This window comes from Nematolebias whitei, chromosome 3 (assembly GCF_014905685.2).
Source record: "Nematolebias whitei isolate Nwh7 chromosome 3, NemWhi1, whole genome shotgun sequence".
Lineage (NCBI taxonomy): Eukaryota > Metazoa > Chordata > Actinopteri > Cyprinodontiformes > Rivulidae > Nematolebias > Nematolebias whitei.
The window spans coordinates 40639455-40661528 of NC_056500.1; the positions used below are offsets into that span (position 1 = coordinate 40639455).

General features: G+C 39.4%; 1 protein-coding gene across 1 annotated transcript in view; it reads left to right on the forward strand.

Moving 5' to 3' along the window:
* Positions 1-4110: 4110 nt before the first annotated feature.
* The window catches only part of LOC119407517 (gamma-aminobutyric acid receptor subunit beta-3), a 42843-nt gene continuing 24879 nt past the window's right edge, over positions 4111-22074 (forward strand). Inside the window, exons 1-6 of the mRNA XM_037674341.1 lie at positions 4111-4187; positions 4255-4346; positions 4447-4514; positions 19490-19710; positions 21138-21220; positions 21763-21900. Coding sequence (XP_037530269.1) covers positions 4111-4187; positions 4255-4346; positions 4447-4514; positions 19490-19710; positions 21138-21220; positions 21763-21900 — 679 coding nt within the window. The remainder of the gene's footprint in view (positions 4188-4254; positions 4347-4446; positions 4515-19489; positions 19711-21137; positions 21221-21762; positions 21901-22074) is intronic.

Sequence of the window (22074 nt, forward strand, 5' to 3'; positions counted from 1 at the left end):
CATCTATCCATCCATCCATCCATCCATCCATCCATCCATCCATCCATCCATCCATCCATCCATCCATCCATCCATCCATCCATCCATCCATCCATCCATCCATCCATCTACAGTAATACAGACTAATAGAAGTTAGAAAAGTTAAGCCTCAATCATTAAGACATTTTTCTTCCTTTCAGCTCTTCCCTTCTCCAGAGGCCACCACAGTGAACTAAATCACAGAAAGACTTGGCATTGTTTTTTTTTTTGTTTTTTTATGTCGGATGTCTTTCCTGACACAATGCGGTTAATAATCATCAATTATTATGACATAATTTACGAAAAATCTATAATAACTCCTTAATTGATGAGATGAGAGTTCTGTGATGGAGTTAAACTCAAAGCAGTCTGCTCCTCAGATAAAGTCTTAAACAATTATTTTTATATATGAATATTTCTGTTCCGTGGGCTGAGACAACTTCTGATGTGACTTGTTGCTCCATAAATAAACTGAACTGAATCAATTCATTACTGTAAAGTCTAAGTTAAGTAGCACACAGTCTTGATTTTGCTGCTAGGGATCCCAATTGCAAGAAGCGGAAATGTGGTGCATGCGTCCTGCAGCAGCACCAAACGACGCAGATGAAAGCCAAAGATGAGACGTGTGGACACAGATACAGAGTTCAGTGGATGTAGAGGACAGAGTAAGATGGACTAAGATGACTCACCAGAAAAGGGAACAGCCGAATGAAGAATTGCACGCAAAACAATTCACATGCAACGCAAACAGCTCTGCACACACTTTACATCTTTAATATTGTGATGACAACATCAATAGGCCCATGTTGTCCTCACTTTGTCTTCCGTCATCATCTAAACCAGGAGTGGGCATCAAGGCCAGTGAGAGTCGGTTGGATTGTCCAAATATTTCATTAGCATGCAGAACATAAATGCATAGCACTTGAAATATAGTGATGTATGATTTATTGCAGGCCAGGCTTTGCAATATTGATTTAATGCTCACTAATATTTCAGTGACAACACATTTTTGATATATTGTGCAGTGCTGTACTACTTCTCTGATTTTCTCTCTGCGATTAAGGTAAAGTTGCTTCTGTACTGGGGATCAATTGAGTTGTGAATGAACGAATGAATTGTGAGACTCAAGAATGGTTTTGATTTCTGATGCAATCTGTGATGTTTGACAGTGTGCACTGAAACTAGCTGCAGAATAAATCTTACTGAAATAAGTCAGCACTGTTCCACCTTCAATTAATGCTTGCCTTTTTTTGTTTTGACAGGAATGCTGTTGATGGGAATAAAAAGCTCTATGCCATTTATGATACCAGGTAAGAAAAAACTCTCTGGACACTCCCAACAAACAACTAACGAGGGGCTGATAGCTGTATTAAACACTGAGGAGCGCTCCAAGGAAAATGTTGCAGGAACAAATTATTCTTGATTTCTACAATGAATGAAGGAACATCTTATTGGTAGATTTCCAGCACTGAACTTCCTCCTTTAAAGTAAACAAACACAAAAGTTAATGTTTTTTTTCTGAAATTAGTTATAATTTAAAGTATGTGATTGTATTTATATTGTGTTATATTTTCAGTCTAATGGGGCAACAACAATATGACTGGGTGGGACAGGTGAATATTTTATTTTATTTTGGCTTTATTTTATAGAGGATTTATGCAAATGTATGAAAAAGCATGAAGATTTTTAAAAATTCTGCAAGTCTTCATCTCTAACTCTAATAGTCACAACCCAGTACAGCACCTGAGACACTTTTTAAAATTTGGATTCTAAAGACACTTTTAGTACTCATCCATCCATTATCTTTTACCCGCTTCTTCCTTTTCGGGTTGTGGGGGTCACTGGTGCCCAATCCAGTAGTCACTGTGCGAGAGGCGGGGGACACCAATCAGCCTAACATGTTTTTGGTTTGTGGGAGAAAACCGCAGCCGCAGAGAAAACCCACGCATGTACGGAGAGAACATACAAACTCCACCCAGATAGGTCGCTGGCCAGGGTTTCAGTGTTGTATAAAGTACCTCAAAGTGATACTTCAGTGAAAGTACAAGTATCTTACCATAAAATTACTTTGGTAAAAGTTAAAGTCTCCTTTAAAATTATTACTTGAGTAAAAGTCTTAAAGTACTGTAATTTCTGGACTATTGAGTGCACTTGGCTATAAGCTGCGGGTGTTCACGTTGTAACATGAGATATTCACACAGAAATATATATTTTTCTACTTTAATTAAATACGTACCAGTAACACACACAAAATACAGTAAATGTTTTGTTTTTCTGAACAGTGCCTGTAACACGGCTGATAAAAAAAAATAAAAAAAATACAGTAGTCTACCAGGAAGTCATTGAACACTACCCCTCAAGAGAGATGTGTATTGGGCAGCGATGTGAGCGCCTGGGTGTGACGAAGCTAAACATTTTGGTGGCATGAAGCTCGTTAGCCCATCAAAAAAAACAACAACCATAAATTAGCCGCAGCATTGTAAAAGCGCGGTGTTCAAAGTGTGTGAAAAAAGTAGCGGCTTATAGTCCGGAAATTACGGTATCTGACATTTAATGTACTCAAGTATCAAAAGTAAATTTCTCATATAAAATATACTTAAAGTAAGAGTATTAAGTAAAAGTAAATGGTTAGAATTTCCAAAACAACATTTATTGGGTGCAATATCCAATGACAAAACTTGGAAAGTTTGAACTGAACAATGAAAGATTCTTCTTTAAAAAGCCTGTTTCTAATGAAGTATTCAACTTTTATTAACAAAGCTGTTAGAACGCCCACATTGTTGGGTAGTTGGCTTGTTTACTGAGCTCGGTTCTGTTTGGTTATGGCTTGTTTCTTTCTGAATGTAATAGTTCCTATGCTCTTGAATGCACCGTGGCTGTTCCAACACTAGTGAACGCACCGCTCCGCTCTGTGGAAAGTGCAGAGCTCAGATGTTTGTTTGTTTTTTCGCTCCTGACAATGATGCAGCCTTGTTGTTCAAGCTTGTTTGTGCTTTACCGTTTACTGCTGTATGTAATACCAGAAGAAACACTGCAAATAAATCCCCCTAAACTGGATATCTGTCTCCGTGTTCTATAATGGGAAGACTAGTGGCCCAACAACTTCATACCTTGCTGCTCTAAAGCAGTTAATGTCCTGGAGAACACCAAACCTCTACTTTTTAGTAGGTACCATCATTTTCGCACCTATCAGGAATTTACAGCAGCTCCACTGTGAGTCAACAAAGCTCTATTGTAACAATTGATATCTTCATATGCATTTAGCTTGTTCACAGCAGGAACCGCAGTTTTCACACAAGCGGTGGGGGAGAGGTTGGGTTCGTGAGTGAGAGTGTCAGTGAGGGAGAGAGAAGGGGCCGCATGAAGTCACAGACTGGGAGAACAAACAGGCATCGCCCAATCAGATTTCTTCTAATTTTATATTGTAGGAACGAGTAACTAAGATGGTTAAGGGCAATGCATTGAAGTAAAAGTACACGTTTTATTGAGAAAATGTAGTAGAGTAAAAGTGAAAGTCGCTACAAATGTGAATAACGAAGTAAAGTAAAGATACGTCAAAATTCTACTTAAGTACAGTAACAAAGTATTTCTACTCTGTTACATTACAACACGGCAGGGTTTGAACCAGCAACCTTCTAGCTAAGCGGCAACAGCACCAAGGTGACACCGTGCCACATTAGAAATAAAAGAGAACACATCATGATAATCAGATCAGGGTTCAGAATGGGCAGGACCCCCTGTTAGCCCACCCTTCAGCACGCCTCTGCGTTTTCATTTAAATTCCTTTAAGACCCGAGAGTCCAAACACCAGCGCACTAAGGCAAGCCCTTTTAACATTTTTATGTTAAAAGGGCTTGCCATAGCGCACAGATAAATGGCTGCCGTAGAGGTGCAGAGTCACGTGACCTCCAATCCACCGAGAGCCTCGCGTCAGTTTCCATCTGTGGGACCTCGGGTGGAGCAGCCGCTGCTCCGGGTGGAGGGAACGTCCCGACACGTCCCACAGACGAGCTCACGCGCGTCAGCACGTCAGGATGTTAACTTTCCTTTAGCAGTCGCGTCTACATTTTAAATCCTGGACGGTAAAAAGTGATGTGGAGACGCGCGCGCGCTCAGCTCTTTGATGTTGTTTGTGTGCCGCTGGTCGTGGTGATGTGCTGCGCCCAGAGGTGAGTCCACGGCGGACACGGTGTCTCTGCCTGCAGGACTCACAGCCTGTTGTCTTCTCTCCTTCAGCGTCAACGAGCCGGGGAACATGTCTTTCGTCAAAGAGACAGTGGACAAACTGTTAAAAGGATACGACATCCGTCTGCGGCCGGACTTTGGAGGTAATTTATCAGCAGCTCTCCCCTGAAGTCTGCAACAGATGTTCCTTTGTTGTTTTTCTAACTCTTCTTCTTTTATTATAACTTTTTATTGAATTTGAAGGTCCACCAGTTGCTGTTGGAATGAGTCTAGACGTGGCCAGTATAGACATGGTGTCTGAAGTTAACATGGTGAGTTCAAGGCTTCACTGGAGCCAGCAGCTTTGGGTTGCCAGGTTGTGCCAAATACTTTAAAATAGTCCCGAAAACACAGCTGTTGTTGTTTCTACTGATCAACCCAGCCTGAACATATACAACTTGTATAATATGCTCTTAGTTTGAAATTATATCATTTTTTTTCTGCATGCTCTGCAGATTTTAACATCTCCTAAAGTGTTATATCTCATTTGTATATTTGCTGTTTTTAATACGTTACCAAAGAAATTGTCTGTCGGGTTGGTTTTTTTTTAAAGTGTTGTAGCTCATAAAAATATAAAAATTACAAACTTAATGGCCTTACCTGGGTTTATTTTTTTCAAGATAAGTTTACTATTATATCATCTTGAGACATGCTAATTTTAACTCCTTACATTGAGAAAGCAAGATTTTTCCTCAAAATTATAAGATGGTTATGATATGAACATAAAGGACTCTCGTGTTACAACCAGCTCCTTGATTATTACTCCAGGCATGATGATCCATTATAATAATGGATCAGTGTTAAATTGAATTTAATGGGACATTTTCAGCATAAATCTATCCTGAATGTTTATGAAATTCTCTGTTGTTTAGTTGTGATTCTGAAATAATTTCTAATTATAAGCCAGGCCTGATCCACTGTGGATTAAACCGCTCCCTCCACTCCAGGATCCATCACTCTGCACTGACTTGGACAAGATAAACATTAGAGTAAAGCTTGTTTATAGAAATTAAGTTTTTATTTTTAAGTATTTTGCTCTCAAATCCATAATTATTTCCATTTGATGTCATGAAACATTACTTTGTTCACCAAGTCTCTTTCAATAAAGGTGCAAAAGAAGATTTGAGTCAGATGTGAGTCATAGAGATAAAGAAATTGGTTTATCAAAAAGCTTTTATTTTTAGTAGATTCTCTTTATTCTTAAAAAACACTTGGCATTCAATTTAAATCACTTAATTAGTCATTTTTGTACTTGCTAATGTCACGGTTTGTAGCAGAAGTTGAACCCGGGATGCAGATGAACACGTGGAACTTGAAAAGTCAAAGATTTATTAAACACCAAACAAAAACAAATGAGGCAGTAAAATACAACAGTTAACAAGACTTTAGAGAACCCACAAAAATAACAAAACACAGAAAATGCACATGAAAACCAGACAGAAAGAAACATGAAAAAACACAAAAGACTACAAAAAACAATTAACTAAAAATCACAGCTCCTGACAGATACATCCTGTTTGTGGGTACATATTTTAGGATTGGGGGAGAGAAAATAACTAGAAAGCCCAATCATGAAAAATACACAAAAACGCCCAACTAAAGTAACACACGAGTTTTGACCCACAGACCTGACCCCTGCTCCATCAGGAAGGGGTGAGTGTTCATGATGGGAGCAGGAGCACAAGTTGTTGTATTCAAACAATCAAAGTTTTAGGATGTTTTATGACTTGAGGAAACTGTTTCCAAATGGTCTCAAAAGTCCACAAACAAGCTGTGGAACTTGCTTTAGAACCATCACAAATAAGACCTTTCAGAAATAAAGTAATTACTGTAATTTCTGGATTATAAGCCACTACTTTTTTCATACACTTTGAACACAGCGGCTTATACAAGGCTGCGGCTAATTTATGGATTTTTTTTTTTTTTTGGGACAGGCTAACAAGCTTCATGCTGCCAGAACATTTAGTCACACCCGGGCGCTCACATAGCTGCTCAATACACCAGGGATGCGCGATATTATCGGCATGGTATCGGTATCAGCCGATATTAGTGTTAAAGTTCAATATCGGACATTGGCCATTCCATTAAAATAACTCGCCGATATAAAAGACGCTGTTTCTACCTGCAGCGGCAGCACAACGTGATGACGATGACGTCACATGCGCCTACCCGATCTCACGGTGGAGAGGAAAATTCAAAATGTCGGCGGTGTGGAAGTTTTATTTTTCGTTGGTGAGGATGTCGGATTCCGAAGATTTATGGACTACGTCGAGCCTCCTCGCTACATCGTCCCCAGTCAGAGATATTTTTCCGACGTAACGTTACCCGAGTTACCAGCCGTCATTTACGACGTCATTGAGAAGCTAATAGCCGATAGCACGACTTGTTGGGTGAGTTTTATCACCGACATTTGGACGTCGTGTTAGCCCCGTTAGCATGCTTAGTCTTATGACACAATGGATAGACAAAAACTGAACTTAAAAAGTCTGTCCTTCATGCACAGGAGTGCAGAGGATCCCACACTGCAGCTAGGAACCTGAAACAAGTCTCCACAAGTGAGACAGCATCGCAGGTGAATAATGCTAATAAATAACATTTAACATTTTTCGTTTGATATTAGTTAAAGTGTTATGTATATGGCTGTTACCGAATATATGTCACCAGCTCTTACAACTGTTGCACAATTTTTGTAGCAAATAAGCCTAAATAAGAGGAATATGTTCTGACAAAGGAACGTATATAAAATATCGGTATTGGTTACTGGCCAAATAACTTTTAACATATCGGCCAAAAATCCAATATCGTGCATCCCTACAATACACGTCTCTCTTAGGGGGTGGGTTCTCGTGACTCAATGAGACTTCAAAGGTTAAAAAAAACATTGACCAATGAAATTACCAACTTGGATGACTGATGGTGAGGAATCTTTTACCAAAACTGGCTGCATGCGAAGTGCAACTTTTGCTCAAGCCTGCCAGTGGATCCTGACAGCAGAGCAATGTCAAAAATCCTCTTCATGATTCGCTGTAAGAAGATAGCCCTCAATAACTTCCTGGTAGGCTACTGTGCTTTGTACGTTTTTTAACCATCCGTGTTACAGGCACTGTTCAGGAAACAAAACATTTACTGTACGTATTCGTGTATGTTACCGGCACATATTTAATTAAAGGTTTGAAAAATCTTTCTGTGTAAATATTTCATGTTACAGCATGGACACCTGCGCCTTATACACAAGTGCAGCCTATATGTGTACATTTATTTATTGTTTTATTTAGTGGGTGTGGCTTATGTTCTGGTGCGCTCAATAGTCCGTAAATTTACAATAGGTGATACAATACCTAGAAGCAAAGTTAAATGTAGCTTACAAAGGGAGGTTTGACAGTCTTTCAATCATGTCAGTAAAGTAAAATGAAACAAATTTAAAATGTTTGTCAGCGTTTAAACTAGAGCCCGACCAATATATTGGTAGGGTTGATATTTTAGGCTGATATAGGGATTTTTGGGACATATCGGTGTCTGTGATAATTGTCCCATTATGCGTTGATAAACACTGGGAACCAGCCGTGTCCTTACTTAGAACAGGCGTGCAATGTATCCAGGAGAGTGTGCACGTGGACTACCTTCAAGTCATGGACGTTCACTTTAAGTGTCGCATTCAGCACAGATGAAGCAGGGAGCAATACTGTAGCGTATTGTGCTGAACAGAGCATGGCAAGTTTATTTCAACTGATCTGTAAAACAACTCAACAATAATAAATTCTCTTCAATCCTCCAACCCACTTGTCATTAGCTGCTTTCTCAAGTTAGCAGGCTAAAGTTTAGATAACCTAGCATAGGCTATTGCCTTGTAAATCTAATAAATCTAATGTCGCGGTAAATACATATCAGTGTTAGTAACATTATCTTTGTCATCCTCATTGTTTGTCTGAAATATTTACTTATCTGCAAAGAAAAATAAATAAACTTATTTATTTAGTTATTGGCATTAGCCCTCCCCATATCAGTATCAGTGATAGCCAAAATTTCCATATGAGTTGAGCTCTAGTTCAAACTACCTAAAATACAGTAGTTGGCCTTATTTTGTAGAGGATTAGGTTTTATTCACACATAAAATGATCATTCACTCACCTATAATTCTGCCTACCTTAGGTATTGTGTACATATGTTGCATGTACATAAACATACATAGTTTCACTCGTTTGCTTTAAATATCTGTAATCTACTAACAAAAATCAGTACTTAATCAGACAAAAGTACTGCCCACATTAAGTTTAGCTTGAGAGCAGCTGTCCATCTTATGTGGAAGCATTTAGTCTCCTCTGTTCAGATCAGACTGCCTGTGCTAATGGCTTCAGGCGTGCAGACAGGAAAAGGAAGTGCATCTCTATGGGATCATTCATCTCCTCCCGAAGCCTGGACACATCTTGGAATCAAACCCTTCCAGTAGCTTGAGCATGTGTTAAAAATGATCTGCTTAGGATAGAGATATGGAGACGGTGTCTCTGTGAGGCGTTTTATAGAAGCAGACATGTCGTGGACTTTGGCATCCAACTAAAAATATCCACACCATCTTGATGGGATGCACATTATCAACTTAGGAACTTGGGATCTCTGATAGGACTGTGTGAACTCTGCAGGTACCTTACGTTATAGTTTCCATTTTTAACACGTAGCTAGATTGTCCCGTCATGAAGCAAAGAGGGAGAATTGGAAATGCCCTCCATCCGTTTGTGCACGTTGTGAGCATGACCTTCAAATCACAACTCATCTGTTCAAGTTAGCCTTCTCACTTTAATTTCTTGTTATTTTCTTCTTGGTTTAGTGATTTAATAGCCATTTTGTATTGTTTTATTTTGTGTTTCTAATGTCGTGAAGTGTCCTTGGGTGTCTTGAAAGGCGCTAACAAATAAAATGCGATGTTATTATTATAATAACTTGAAAATTTGTGTGTGGCTACATCTAGGCATAAGAAATGTTCCTTTCGAAAATTTGGTTGCCATGCCAAAATCCAAGATGGCCACCATCATACATGTAACCGACCACCCCAATCATTTGAAATTATAAACATAGTTTCCTCAAATGATTGGGGTGGCTGAAGATTAATCTATGGTGACCATCACCCCCATGAACATCGTTTTATTTTCTTCTGAAGCTGCAGATTAATTTATCTTCAGAATGATCCAATATGTGCAGCCTCAGATTGTAATTAGGCGTCATCAGTGTTATCTAACATTTCAATATGAAGTTCGGTGTTCATAGAAAACAATTTATCCAGCAGAGTATCAAGGAATTTTACAGTAAATTACGTCCTGTAAAACTTCTTACTGAACAAAAATGTTTTGCTCAAGTGTTTCAAATTTTCAACGTATCAGACGTTTAGAATTTGAAAATAATTCAGGATTTGACTATGTTATTTAAAGTTTTAGCAAAAACTAACTGGCCAATTTTTACAGATCATTATTCCATCAGATTTGATGGTCCATTTCAGTTTGATCCTGACAAAAATAAGACACCTGCAAACACACTCAACCTAATTTAAACAAGTTAAGAACAACAAATAAAACTGATATATCGCATCAAATGACCACAAAAGAGGAGTCAAACACCAACAGAGAGGCAGACTGCTCCTTTACAACCTGCTGATACGAGTTCTCGTTCTTCTGGTTATTAGTTTTGAATGGTCCATTTCCTCTCTTTTACTTTTAACTGAAGATTGTTTTAACTTTTTAATCTGTAGTTTTTCCTGTTTTTTTTTTTTCACTAGTTCAGTCCAGGGACAAATAATGCAGTTGTGCAACTTTACAGATATCTGTGCTTCAAAAGTTAGCCACACTGCAGAGGAGTGCCTGTCCATCACACAAAGCTTCAAAGCAGAAGTGCATCCCCTCAGTATGAGTCTGCTGAAAGACAAATCCATCATGGGTTAAAAACTTGCATCCATTTTGACACTTTCATATCAGCAAAGTTCTGCTTGAAGGAAGTGTTACCCATAAAAAATCTCATCCTACGGATCTTCTCCCAGATTTATATTGAGGGTCTGAGTGAGTCGTTCAGCCACACAAGGCTCCAAAGGCTCCAGCTACTCAGGAGAACTGAACCAGAAACACTTCTCTAAAAGCAGCATGCCGAGTTTCACACTCTGCTGCTGTGTTTAGTGTTACACAATAATGGGACGTGACCCTACAGGAATATACAACCTGTGTGCAGCAGAAAACCTCCTCCTCGGTCTTTTAGAGTACTCAAAATAAAAATGGATATTTATGAGCTTTTATTGTGCAGAACTGCACAACTCCCTGTTAAACAAGCAGCTGTGGACACACTAAGCTTAAGTGCCTTAAATACGTTAAGTGCAATTATAACAGAAATGTATTCAAGCCTTTATGGCTGGAGTCCCCAGAAGGGTTGAAAACAATGATGTCAAACAACAGCAAATAAAAATATTAATGTGAAATAAAAAACACGTTATTGACACAAGACCTAAAACTCGGGTAAAACTCGGGAATGAAACGCGGCGGGCAATATCAAGATCACGGTTTCTTTATTGTCATTGGCATCTCATGTGGTACATGTGGTGGAACGATATTGTGTACATAGGGTCCCAGTTACATCTAAAAAAAGTATAGATTGTAAAGAAAAGTAAAGGAAAAATACGCAGATCTTCAAGAGTCCTAGGCTGAGCAGGTTTTTCTGCAGCAGAAGCAAACAGCTACATATTATTTCATGCTGTTTTTACAGCAGTAAACAAATAGGCAAAGATAGCACTTAGCTTAAGTCTACATGGCACCATTTATTAGCCTTAGCCTGCTGAATGAATTAAAATATAAAATGAACACAAAGCGCCTCGTCATGACCTGGATGTTCTCATCAGTGATGTTGCTCTGGTTCCCTGCAATGACCAGTTTGGTTCCACGAATAAAATATTAAAGGCATCAAAACAGTTAGCATCCTCACATGCATTCTAATTAAGTGAGAGTACCCACAATAAACCAGTTTAAGAGATAATTAAAATAAAGAAATCAACCCTGAAAGGATGACAAGACAGAAATAATTAAATGTATGGTTACCATAAAGCATCTACTACTGGTTTGAATTATACTGAGAATGTCTGACCGTCTTGTGAAGTGATAAAAAATACCTCCCTTCCAGTAATTACTGAGTGCTCTTCGTGTACTCCCAGTAAGTTTCTTGGTGCTAAATTGATGTAAACATTGTTTGAGCGGCACACAGAAATGACAATGAGAACTTTTTTAACTCATGAGAATTCACCATCATCCTGAGCCTCATTTTCCTTTAGAGCTGAGATCAAACGTAACAAATGAAATATATTCATAACCACAACACATCAGTTCATCTGAGCTGTGTTCCTCTTTTTGGCAAGTAACTTTGATAACAGAAAGAATAAGAAGTACAGTCTTACTTTAAATAACAACAACAACAACAAAGCATTTCTAAAGTTGAAGTAATTCAATGTCTTTGTGTCTGTTAGGAAAAAAAGAGTTGTGGTTAAACAACAAACTGTCTTCATTGTTATGTTAACTTCATCTATTTCAGGGCTCTTCAGGGCCCGCGGGTGACTTCAATCTGGCCCACTTCATTACATTTTTTGGGGGTGGGGGTGGGGGGGGGGGGTCTGGGTTTAGATTTGGAGTTCTGTTTATTGCATTTATGATTCAATGCAATAAAATAAACAAATTTAAAAGGTGACAGATCATTGTAAATTTTGTTTTATTTACATAATGATTTTAATTGCTGGATGTTCGGCCCCCGAGCTGTTGGCCTTCAGAAACGGTGAAACCCCCCCCCCCCCCCCCCCCAAGCAGTTTTGTTGAATAGCCCTGATGTATTATTTCAAATTTGGATTTTTTTTTTTTTTTTTTAATCAATCTTTCACACTTATAGCTGACTCATACAAGTTTGCATAATTTTGTATTTAAACGTTTGTAAAGGGGGTTTAAACATTAAAGTCACATGTTTTTTTTCCCCACATACTTTCTTTTCTTTTGTCTTAATATGAAAAATACAAGTACAAAAAAAATCTATTATAATAATAATTTATTATAGATTTTTAGTTTTATAATGTAACAAATGGATTTTTAATATGCAATATTTGTTTTTTTTTATTATTTTTATTTAAGGTTTGTAGAGATGGTGTCACTACCCCCACTGAACAGGAAAGGGCCCGCAGTGGGCTGCTCGTGGCTTGCGGGCCATCAGCTGATGACCAGTGTTTCAAAGCATTTTGCAGCTCTGGACTATTTATTGAGAGAAATGACTCTTTTGATTGCAAAGGCTGCAGCCCCATGATATAAATCAATATTCATTTTGAAATCATTCATCTTGTTCAGAGCTTTTGAATAAACAATCCGTGGAAGGTTATAAACAATTAGTATCTTACCTGTTGTAGATAAATCTTGTTAATTCTCAAGTCAAAATTTGGAGAAATCTAGTTGAATTCTAACCTGGATCAATGAGCCAACAAACGGCTAGTTTGAGTTTTCTTACAATTTTTTCACATTTTTGAGTTACCAGCTTGTCTTCAACCATTGCAACCCAGAGAGACATAGGTTTATTTACATAGCAGTGTTGCTTCAATTCATAGCAGTTTAAGTCAATTTTAGAAATCTTACACTACCGTTGTTTGCCCTACATGATTATTTTGGTAGAAATATAAATTAAAGTATCCCTTTTAGATGTCACCTCAGTTTGCTCAGGAAGTGCTACAGCTAGTTAACTCCCATTTCTGTTCAGATAACCGTGTAATGTGATGCAGACTGAGGAATAAAAGTTTATAAAATAATGTTTGCATGCAAGTGATTAAAACTGGAGATGTCTTAAGCTGGTAGCAGTCCACTTTGATCTTGGCCCTGCACAAACAGCTCTTAGCTCTGTTTCTATAAATTAAGAATGGTCAGAGAGCTATCTAGAACAGGTAAGATATTTGTTCATAACCTTGTCACAAAACCCCACCTCAAAATATCTGAAGTACTGAGTTAAATGTAATGAAGTTTAGAAATCGGCGTTGCTGCTTTGATTCTTTTAATTCTTGTAAAAAATGGGAGCCTTTATCCTTTAATAACCATTCTACAACCTTTCACTGAATATTTTTTCATAGAAGTGTGTTTGAGTAAACGACAAACAATAATTCTTGAAAATCTTGTGACTCATCAGGTGTAACTGATGCATTTTATTGTTTTGCATAGAAATCAGATTAAAGGCATTTTCCATTTCACTCTATTGATTTCAGCCATTTTCTGCCAGCGCAGTCAAATGTTTTATTGAAATCCATTTAGAGAGTAAATTATGGCTCGTGCATTAAGACCAGCTTCTGAAAGTTCAGAACTAATATTCCACTCACTAAGACGTTTCTCTGTTGGGAGACTTCTGTATCCAAAGTAGCTCAAATACTTATCTGACAAATGGGAATAATTAGGTAAAAATGGTCATGGATGTTGGAGTGGAACGTTCTAAAATGAGACAATATCTTCTGCTCGTGATGTTCATTCCTCCTGGGAGCTCCTCAGACATGAAGAATGGAGCGTTAATGACACGAGACTGCTGAAATAAACTGCTTTTTATTTTGTTACCATACCATACCATACCACTTTATTTATAAAGCACTTAAAACAGCAACAAGGCCAACCAAAGTGCTGTACAGACAGAACAACAGGTAACACACAAAGCAAAATACAAAATGAGGTAAATCAGAATATAGACAAAAAACGATGCAGATAATGACGACAAACCAGTGTGGAGCATACAGGATCAAAACACAGATCATCTTGTGTTGAAAGCTACTGAATAGTAGTGAGTTTTTAAATGGGACTTGAAAACCGAGAGGGAGGGGGCCAGTCTGACAAGCAGAGGTAACTCGTTCCAGAGTCTTGGTCCTGCTACACCTCTGCGCTTAAGACGAGTTCCTGGAACTGTGAGGAGCAACTGGTCTGCTGACCTCAGGGAACGTGGTGGGACATACGGTTGTAGCAGATCAGAGCGATGGGGGGGGGGACACTGTTCAGTTATTTGTAGACATACATGAGTATTTTGAACTGGATTCGAAAGTGAACTGGTAACCAGTGCAGTGAGGCCAAAACTGGTGTAATGTGCTCTCTTTTGCCTGTACTGGTTAAAAATCGGGCTGCTGCATTCTGGACCAGTTGTAGTCGTGCAGTGGAGGTCTGACTGATACCAAACAAGAGTGAATTGCTGTAATCAAACCTAGATGTAATGAATGCATGTATTACTGTCTCCAGGTTGTTTTTGGACAATATGGGCTTCAGTTTAGACAGCCACCTCAGGTGGAAGAAACATGATTTAACAATCATGTTTACATGATTGTTAAGTTTCAGGGAAGGGTCCATTATCACGCCCAGATTAGTGACTCTTTGTTTTTCTGACAGGGTTAGAGCGGAAAGGTCAATGCAGTGGTTTGTGATCGTGTCGTTGGGAGGGAACAACATGACTTCAGACACATGTACCATTGTGTCTTATGGGGAAGTAAATTTGACAGTCATCGGCATAGAAATGAAAGGGCATGTTGTGTTTCCGGAAAATAGCACCAAGCGGCAGCAGGTATAAAGAGAATAGGAGGGGACCCAGTATTTACCCCTGCGGAACCCCCCATTTAAGCTCTGCCTCTGCGGAACTAAAATCCTTTATGGAGACACAAAAGGATCTGTCAGTGAGGTAAGATCTGAACCAATTGAGGGCTGATCCTGTGACGCCCACCCACTGCTCCAACCTAGCAATGAGGATCTCATGGTCGATGGTGTCAAAGGCAGCTGTGAGGTCCAACAGGACAAGCAGCACAGAATCACCGGTATCTGTGAATCTGAAGATGTCGTTAAAGACCTTCAATAGGGCAGTTTCAGTGCTGTGGAGAGGTTTAAAGCCAGATTGGAAAAGCTCTAAGATGGTGAGACCTTCCAGGAAGCACTTCAACTGGGACTAGACTATTTTCTCCAGTACTTTTGAAACAAATGGGAGTTTGGAGACAGGCCGGAAGTTGGAAACGAGTGAGGGGTCAAGGTTTGTTTTTTTCAGGAGAGGCTGGACAGCAGCTTGTTTAAAGGATTTTGGCACCACGCCAGTGGATAAACTACTGTTTACTATGGCAAGAATGGATGGACCTAGAGTGGGAAACACCTCCTTTAGTAGTCGAGGGGGGACCACATCAAAGGGGGAACCAGAAAGTTTCAAGCTGCACATGACCTGCTCTAGAGAAGATAGAGTGATGGGTTCAAAATGGTCAAAAGGAGCTACAGATTGAGGTGGGATGGATGGGTCATGAGTTGGTGTTTTAATTTTAAATTTTGTTGGTGTTTTAGTCATCCTAGTGGTGGAACAACACTATTAAGACTTTTATTTGTGAATTACTGTCACTGATTTTTGCTAAATACATCACCTCAATGTGAACTCTGAAGAAAACCTGAACTTTATTACTGGTACTTGTCCATTATTGTAGTGTCCCACCTCAGTGCTGTCCCCAAAGTTAAACAAGGTGAAAAGCCTCAGCAGCGATTAAATAAGACCTGGAAAACAGTCCTTTAGGAATCATGAGGGTGTTCTGTACTCTGCTGCAGAGTTATGTTGTGCAGCTTTGTTAAAGAAGTGTTGAAGGCACTGGAGGAGAGCTGCTGAAGTGGGATCTGAGGATCTCAACCAGTCTAAAATAGCAGCGGTCCAGACATGGAAGGAGTGTGTTGGTTCAAGAGCTTCCTTGCTGGAGATTCTAAAGGCTTTTGAGCAAAAATGAGTTATCAACCCACACATGGGACCACATGTTGTTCACTGTGGGGCTGCAAGCACTTCTGATATGGACAAAATAAAAATATTCTAGTTTTTAAAAATAAATCCCCACGGGGTTTGGTACCAAGGAGGCAGCACGTCCGTTGTTTGGAATTATTTTGGCTATAAAAGAGAAGACGCTGCACAACGACATGCATTGTGCAGAACCTCTCAGGTTCAATCCCCAGTCACTGCACATCACGTGGCGTCTCTGGGCAGCACACCTCATCCCCAAAATGCCCTCCGGGCGCTTTCGATAGCTGCCCACTGCACCACCTGGTGGTGGATGGGTTAAATGCAGAGACTAATTTCGCCATTGTATGAAAACATGCTGTGCTGACATTGTGATGACATTATTATTATAATTATTATTAAGTGCTGATAAAGATTTGTGGTGTTACCTCGAGAGGTAGCAACAGCAGCAAGGCAGGTTCTGCACAATGCATGTCGTTGTGCAGCGTCTTCTCTTTTATAGCCAAAATAATTCCAAACAACGGACGTGCTGCCTCCTTGGTACCAAACTTGCATATGTATCAGCTTCTGTCGAGCCTGACACCATTGTACAACATGTTAAAGCGCAGTGTTGACTTCTCCTGTTCCCTGCTCTTTGTGCCGCTCACTCGCAAATCACTTAACCAAATCATGTGACCAGTCAAATTGCAACCTTTGCGATTAGAAAATCTTGTTTTATCATATTGCGATATTATTGCAAATGCATTTAATTGTTCAGCCCTACTCAAAATCAACAACAACAATATGCATCCTGAATCATCACAGCTTCTACCCTGAGGCTGTTAGACTCATGAATCTCTAACCAGGATAATCACCGTGAAAAAATTACATCATGTTGCTGCTGATCTGTTTCATGCTGATGTGTTCATGCGTGCTCATCTGCTCACACAGCCTCATGTTTGTGCTGCTGTTGGGCGTAATGTTTTTATGCTATTAGTGCTTAGTGTATTTTTAGTTAACATTTTTCTTAGTTCATATCTTGGATGTTATTACTGTTTTTCTTTACATTTGATTGTTGGATGTAACTGGGACCCTGTGTACACAATCTCGTTCCACCACATACCACATGTGGTGTGAATGAAAATAAAGAAACTCTGATTAATATGATGAAACAAATATTCTTGAAGAAATGCATATTGTCTCTCTCTTTGCTTGGCAAAGTTGTAAACAAAGATCATGATCTGTTTCGTCTGCGACCTTTATGATCAAAAGAGCCATTTTTACACCTTCGTGCACTAAATTCAATGTGTCCAGAGCTGCAACAACCTGCCACAACTGTTATCAACTGGTGGCCCATGGGCCACTTTAAATTTGTTGGAAAGAGACTTTTGTGGCCAGTAGGGGTGACATTATAAATCTAAAAATATAATAATCATAATGTCATCACAATGTCAGCACTGTATGTTTCCATACAATGGCGAAATTAGTCTCTGCATTTAACCCATCCACCACCAGGTGGTGCAGTGGGCAGCTATTGAAGGTGCCTGGGGGGCATTTTGGGGATGAGGTGTGCTGCCCAGAGACACCACCCACCACCAGGTGGTGCGGTGGGCAGCTATTGAGGGTGCCCGGGGGGCATTTTGGGGATGAGGTGTGCTGCCCAGAGACACCACGTGATGTGCAGTGACTGGGGATCGAACCTTGGACTTTTGGGTCCCAAGCCGGCTGCCCTGCCTCTACACCATCTCGGCCCCCATATATTTAATGATGTTTAATATTTATTGATATTATTACAATTTAAGACAAATGAAAAAAATAGATTTTGGAAAGAGGTGGGGAAAGTTTTTTTTAAATTAAAAACAAAACAAACTATGTAGATCTATGTATTTTTTTTATTGTGGACAATATATTCAAGTATAGAAATAAAGCAAAAAGTTAAATTGAGTATTTGCCAAAGAAATGACATGAAAACAGCTAAAACTTGTACTTTTTTTGTTGTTTAACAACTAATAAACTTCAGTTTTATGTTAGTTTTAGTCAAAGCTTGAAAGAGCCGCATGTGGCTGTAGAGCCGCAGGTTGCAGTTGGGGATGACTCTCACATTATCCTATCAAATCACACAGAGCAAGTTCACTTAGATCCAAACAAGCTCACATCATACAGTCTCTGTGTACTGATTATTGATAAAACCAAATATTTAAATTATTTACCTTACTCTTTCATCTGAGACCACAAAGACCAATTAAAATCAAGTTAGTTCAGCAACTTTCCAGATCAAAACGTTTTCACACTTTTTCTAATAGATATAAAATCCCATCAATGGAATGGCGTTTTCAGCATGGCCATGTTTTTATTTATGCTCTGAGACCTGCTTATTTATTTAAGAGAACATTAGTCAGCAGAACAAAACCAGAAAAGCTTGTAAAGAAAGCCATTAAAGGGCTGGAAAAGCTTTTGTGTTTGATGGATCAGCTTGTGGGGGTTGCTGCAAAGGAAAGCTCCATAAATCATTAAAGCCACAACAGGTAAGGTTAGTAAGTAATAAATAATAACATTTATTTCTGTCAATCTGAAAGTAAGTGATCAGTACTAATATGAAGAGTCGTTGATACTGGGCCAGCTGAGATGTAGCTGTGCTGTTTGTGGGATCATCAGACTGGTTTGTGGAGAATTTATTGCTTGTGTTTGGTCACCTGGAGTAGAAAGTCCACATTTCTGTGAATATATTTATTTTGTAAAGAAAAATCAATCCAGAGGCTGCAAAAGATGACCTCAGTGTTTTCTTGGAAGGCTTTCGGTCAGTTTGGGTACTAACAGTCACCCTGTTCATCAAAAATGTTCTTATCCATCCATCCATCATCCATCTGTCATCCATCCATTATCTGGGCAACTGTGGCTGAGTGGTTAGAGCAGTAGTCCTGCAATGCAAGAGCTGGGGGTTCAATTCCACCAGCAGTCACATGCCGAAGTGTCCCTGGGCAAGACACTGAACCCCTCAGTGCCTCCGATGTGTGTCCCATCAGTGTATGAATGTGATAAAACACTGAGTATTCTTTGTAGAGATCTAGTAGAGTGCTGTATGAATGGGTACATGAGGCACAGATTGTGTTGTAAAGAGCTTTGAGTATCTTGATAAGATAGAAAGGTGATGTATAAGTACAGACCATTTATCTTTTACCCGTTTCTTCCTTTTTGGGTCGGGTGGATCACCGGTGCCCACATCCAGCGGTCACTTTGCAAGAGTCGGGGTACACCCTGGACACGTCTCCAGTCCATCACAGGGACACATAGAGACAAACGAGTCAAACAGCCATTCACTCTCTCACTATCACTTAGGGATTCGATCCGGCAAACTTCTCTCTGAGAGGCGGCAGCTCTACCAGCAGCACCACCCATATCATGGCCCATATATATGCCCATACCTGAAACAAAAAAGAGAAATGACATGATTTATATTTTATGCTGCCTCTCAGTCTCCAGATCCATGAAAGTGCTCTCTTACTTCCCACAGGACTACACTCTGACTATGTACTTCCAACAGTACTGGAGAGATAAGAGACTGGCCTACGCAGGGATCCCTCTCAACCTGACTCTGGACAACAGAGTGGCAGACCAGCTCTGGGTCCCGGACACCTACTTCCTGAACGACAAGAAATCCTTTGTGCACGGTGTTACTGTCAAGAACCGGATGATTCGACTCCACCCAGATGGGACTGTTCTCTATGGCCTCAGGTCAAAACTTTATCAAGAACTTTATTTGGTTTCCAAAAAAAAAAAAACCCAAACCTTTAACCCCCACTCAAAACAGCAGTGATTACAGGCAATTCTTGTGTTAAACCTAGCTTTATTATTATCATCATTGTCACTATAACAGTAATGGGCTAATCAATCGTGGATGCTTTTAATGGGGCAGTTTCAGATTGACTCAGTAAAGACTTTAAACACTTTTAATACAGTATCAAATAGAAATGCGCAAAATTACAGGTGACAATTCCCAAAAAATACAGCTGTAGCACTTTAGATTGACAGAAACTAAATTGAGAAGAATTCAGACAAGTTCCAGACGCCTGCGACACAACTCAATTAAATTCAGTTCAGTTTATTTACATAGCACCAAGTCACAACAGAAGTCGTTTCAGTGTACTGAACAGAATCATTCGTATATAGAAATAATAAGTTAACATTAACTATGTGAGGAGCAGACTGCTTAACTTCATCACACTTCATCTTGAGCTAGCACAAAGGCAACAGTTGAAAGGTAAAACTCCCTCATGAGGAAGAATCCTTTAGCAGAACCAGATTCAGGACAAGCGGCCATCTGCTTCGACCGACTGAGTTTGAGAGGAACAGGAAGGAGGAACAGATACACAATGGCAGGTCAAGAATCACGTTAGGATAGAAATAATATCAAATGAAAACTATTCAATTTTAGCAAATCTTTTAAGGAAATGAGGTCAATTTGTCCTCTAGTAGTCTATTGCAACATGACAAGCCAACCCTAACTATAGGATTTATCTAAAAGGAAAGTTTTAAGTCCAGTCTTAAAACTGGACAATGTGTCAGCCTCACAGACAGAAACTGGAAGTTGGTTCCACAAGAGAGGAGCCTGATAACTGAAAGAGCTTCCTCCCCTTTCCGCTTTTGGAAACTCTAGGAACCGTGAGTAAGCCTGCAGTCTTACTCTGTAACTATTGTGTAGAAAATAAAATTGTTCAAACTTTTTTGAACGTGTTCAAAATTCAAGCCATGCAAAAGCAAGGCCCAGTGACTAATTTAAGGAAACTGAGAACCTTTGCAAACGTTTCAAGCCATTTGAAAAAAGCTCCTTTGCAAATTCAGTTTGCGATTCGTAGCTAACATAAAGACCCAGCGAGTTGCTGATTTTACTGTTTTCACTTTGAATTTTCTCCTGTGTTTGGCCTCATTCAAACAAAAACAGTTTTTTTTTTTTAAAAAGTGTTTTTTGTCATTTAAAAATATATATTTTAGTAAACATGGCACTATTTCTAGAAATATTCTAATTTAAAAAAAAAAATTTGAAAAATGAGCCAGAACATTGTAGTATGCCACATTTTTGTATATCTTTTCATATTTAACCACAGCGATGACTACTACTACTACTATTACTAACACTACTTTTTACATTTGTTTATTATCAGAATCACAACAACAGCGGCCTGCATGATGGATCTGAGACGATACCCTCTGGATGAACAGAACTGCACTCTGGAAATTGAGAGTTGTAAGTTTTAGTCTTTCGCTTGGTAAAGAAAAATGACAGATGGCCTTAACTTTCTCCTCACCTAAAATGATGAGCGGTGCCGCATCCTCATAAAGAAGTTTTTACGTTCTTCATCTAGTGGGGACAAAACTGCACAGGCTGCATGAATTGCTCTGGATTTATTAACTTGTCGTATCTCAGCAAGATTGCTCGCTGCATCGTCTCCAGTTAAAATGATTTTGTCCATGCAGACGAGTTTTGAGCAGACAGCTATTTCCTTCAGTGGAGCGAGGTAATTAGTCCAGCGTCATCCGTCATTATGGCATGTTTGGCCATCTAAGCCGCCATAAAATTATTGACAGATATTAATCCTGTGCATGTGGCCCGTCTACCTGCAGGAGCACAAGTTTCCCACAAAGATTTGCATCTCGTGCCAGCAGCAGATTAACAGCACTCCATGTAAATCAGCTGTGGATGAATTTGCCTGTCCACCAACATGAGATAGCTGCCCTTTTCAAGACTTTATCCCACTCAGACTCACATTGTGGCTTGTTTTCTTATAGATGGTTACACAACAGATGACATAGGGTTCTACTGGATGGGAGGAGAGACTGCTGTGACTGGGGTGACACGAATCGAGCTCCCTCAGTTCTCCATCGTCGACTACAAACTTGTCTCCAGGAATGTGGTGTTTTCCACAGGTAAATAAAGAGGAAGTCACAAAAATTATGTTTATGTGATGTGGAGTTGATCATAAGTTGACACTGAATCATTAAAACAATATCTTTTAGGAACTCTCCTAGAGTCACAAGCCAGTTGGATCTATTTTGTAACGAACCCCGTATAATGGACCAAAATCACCACCACAAAAAATA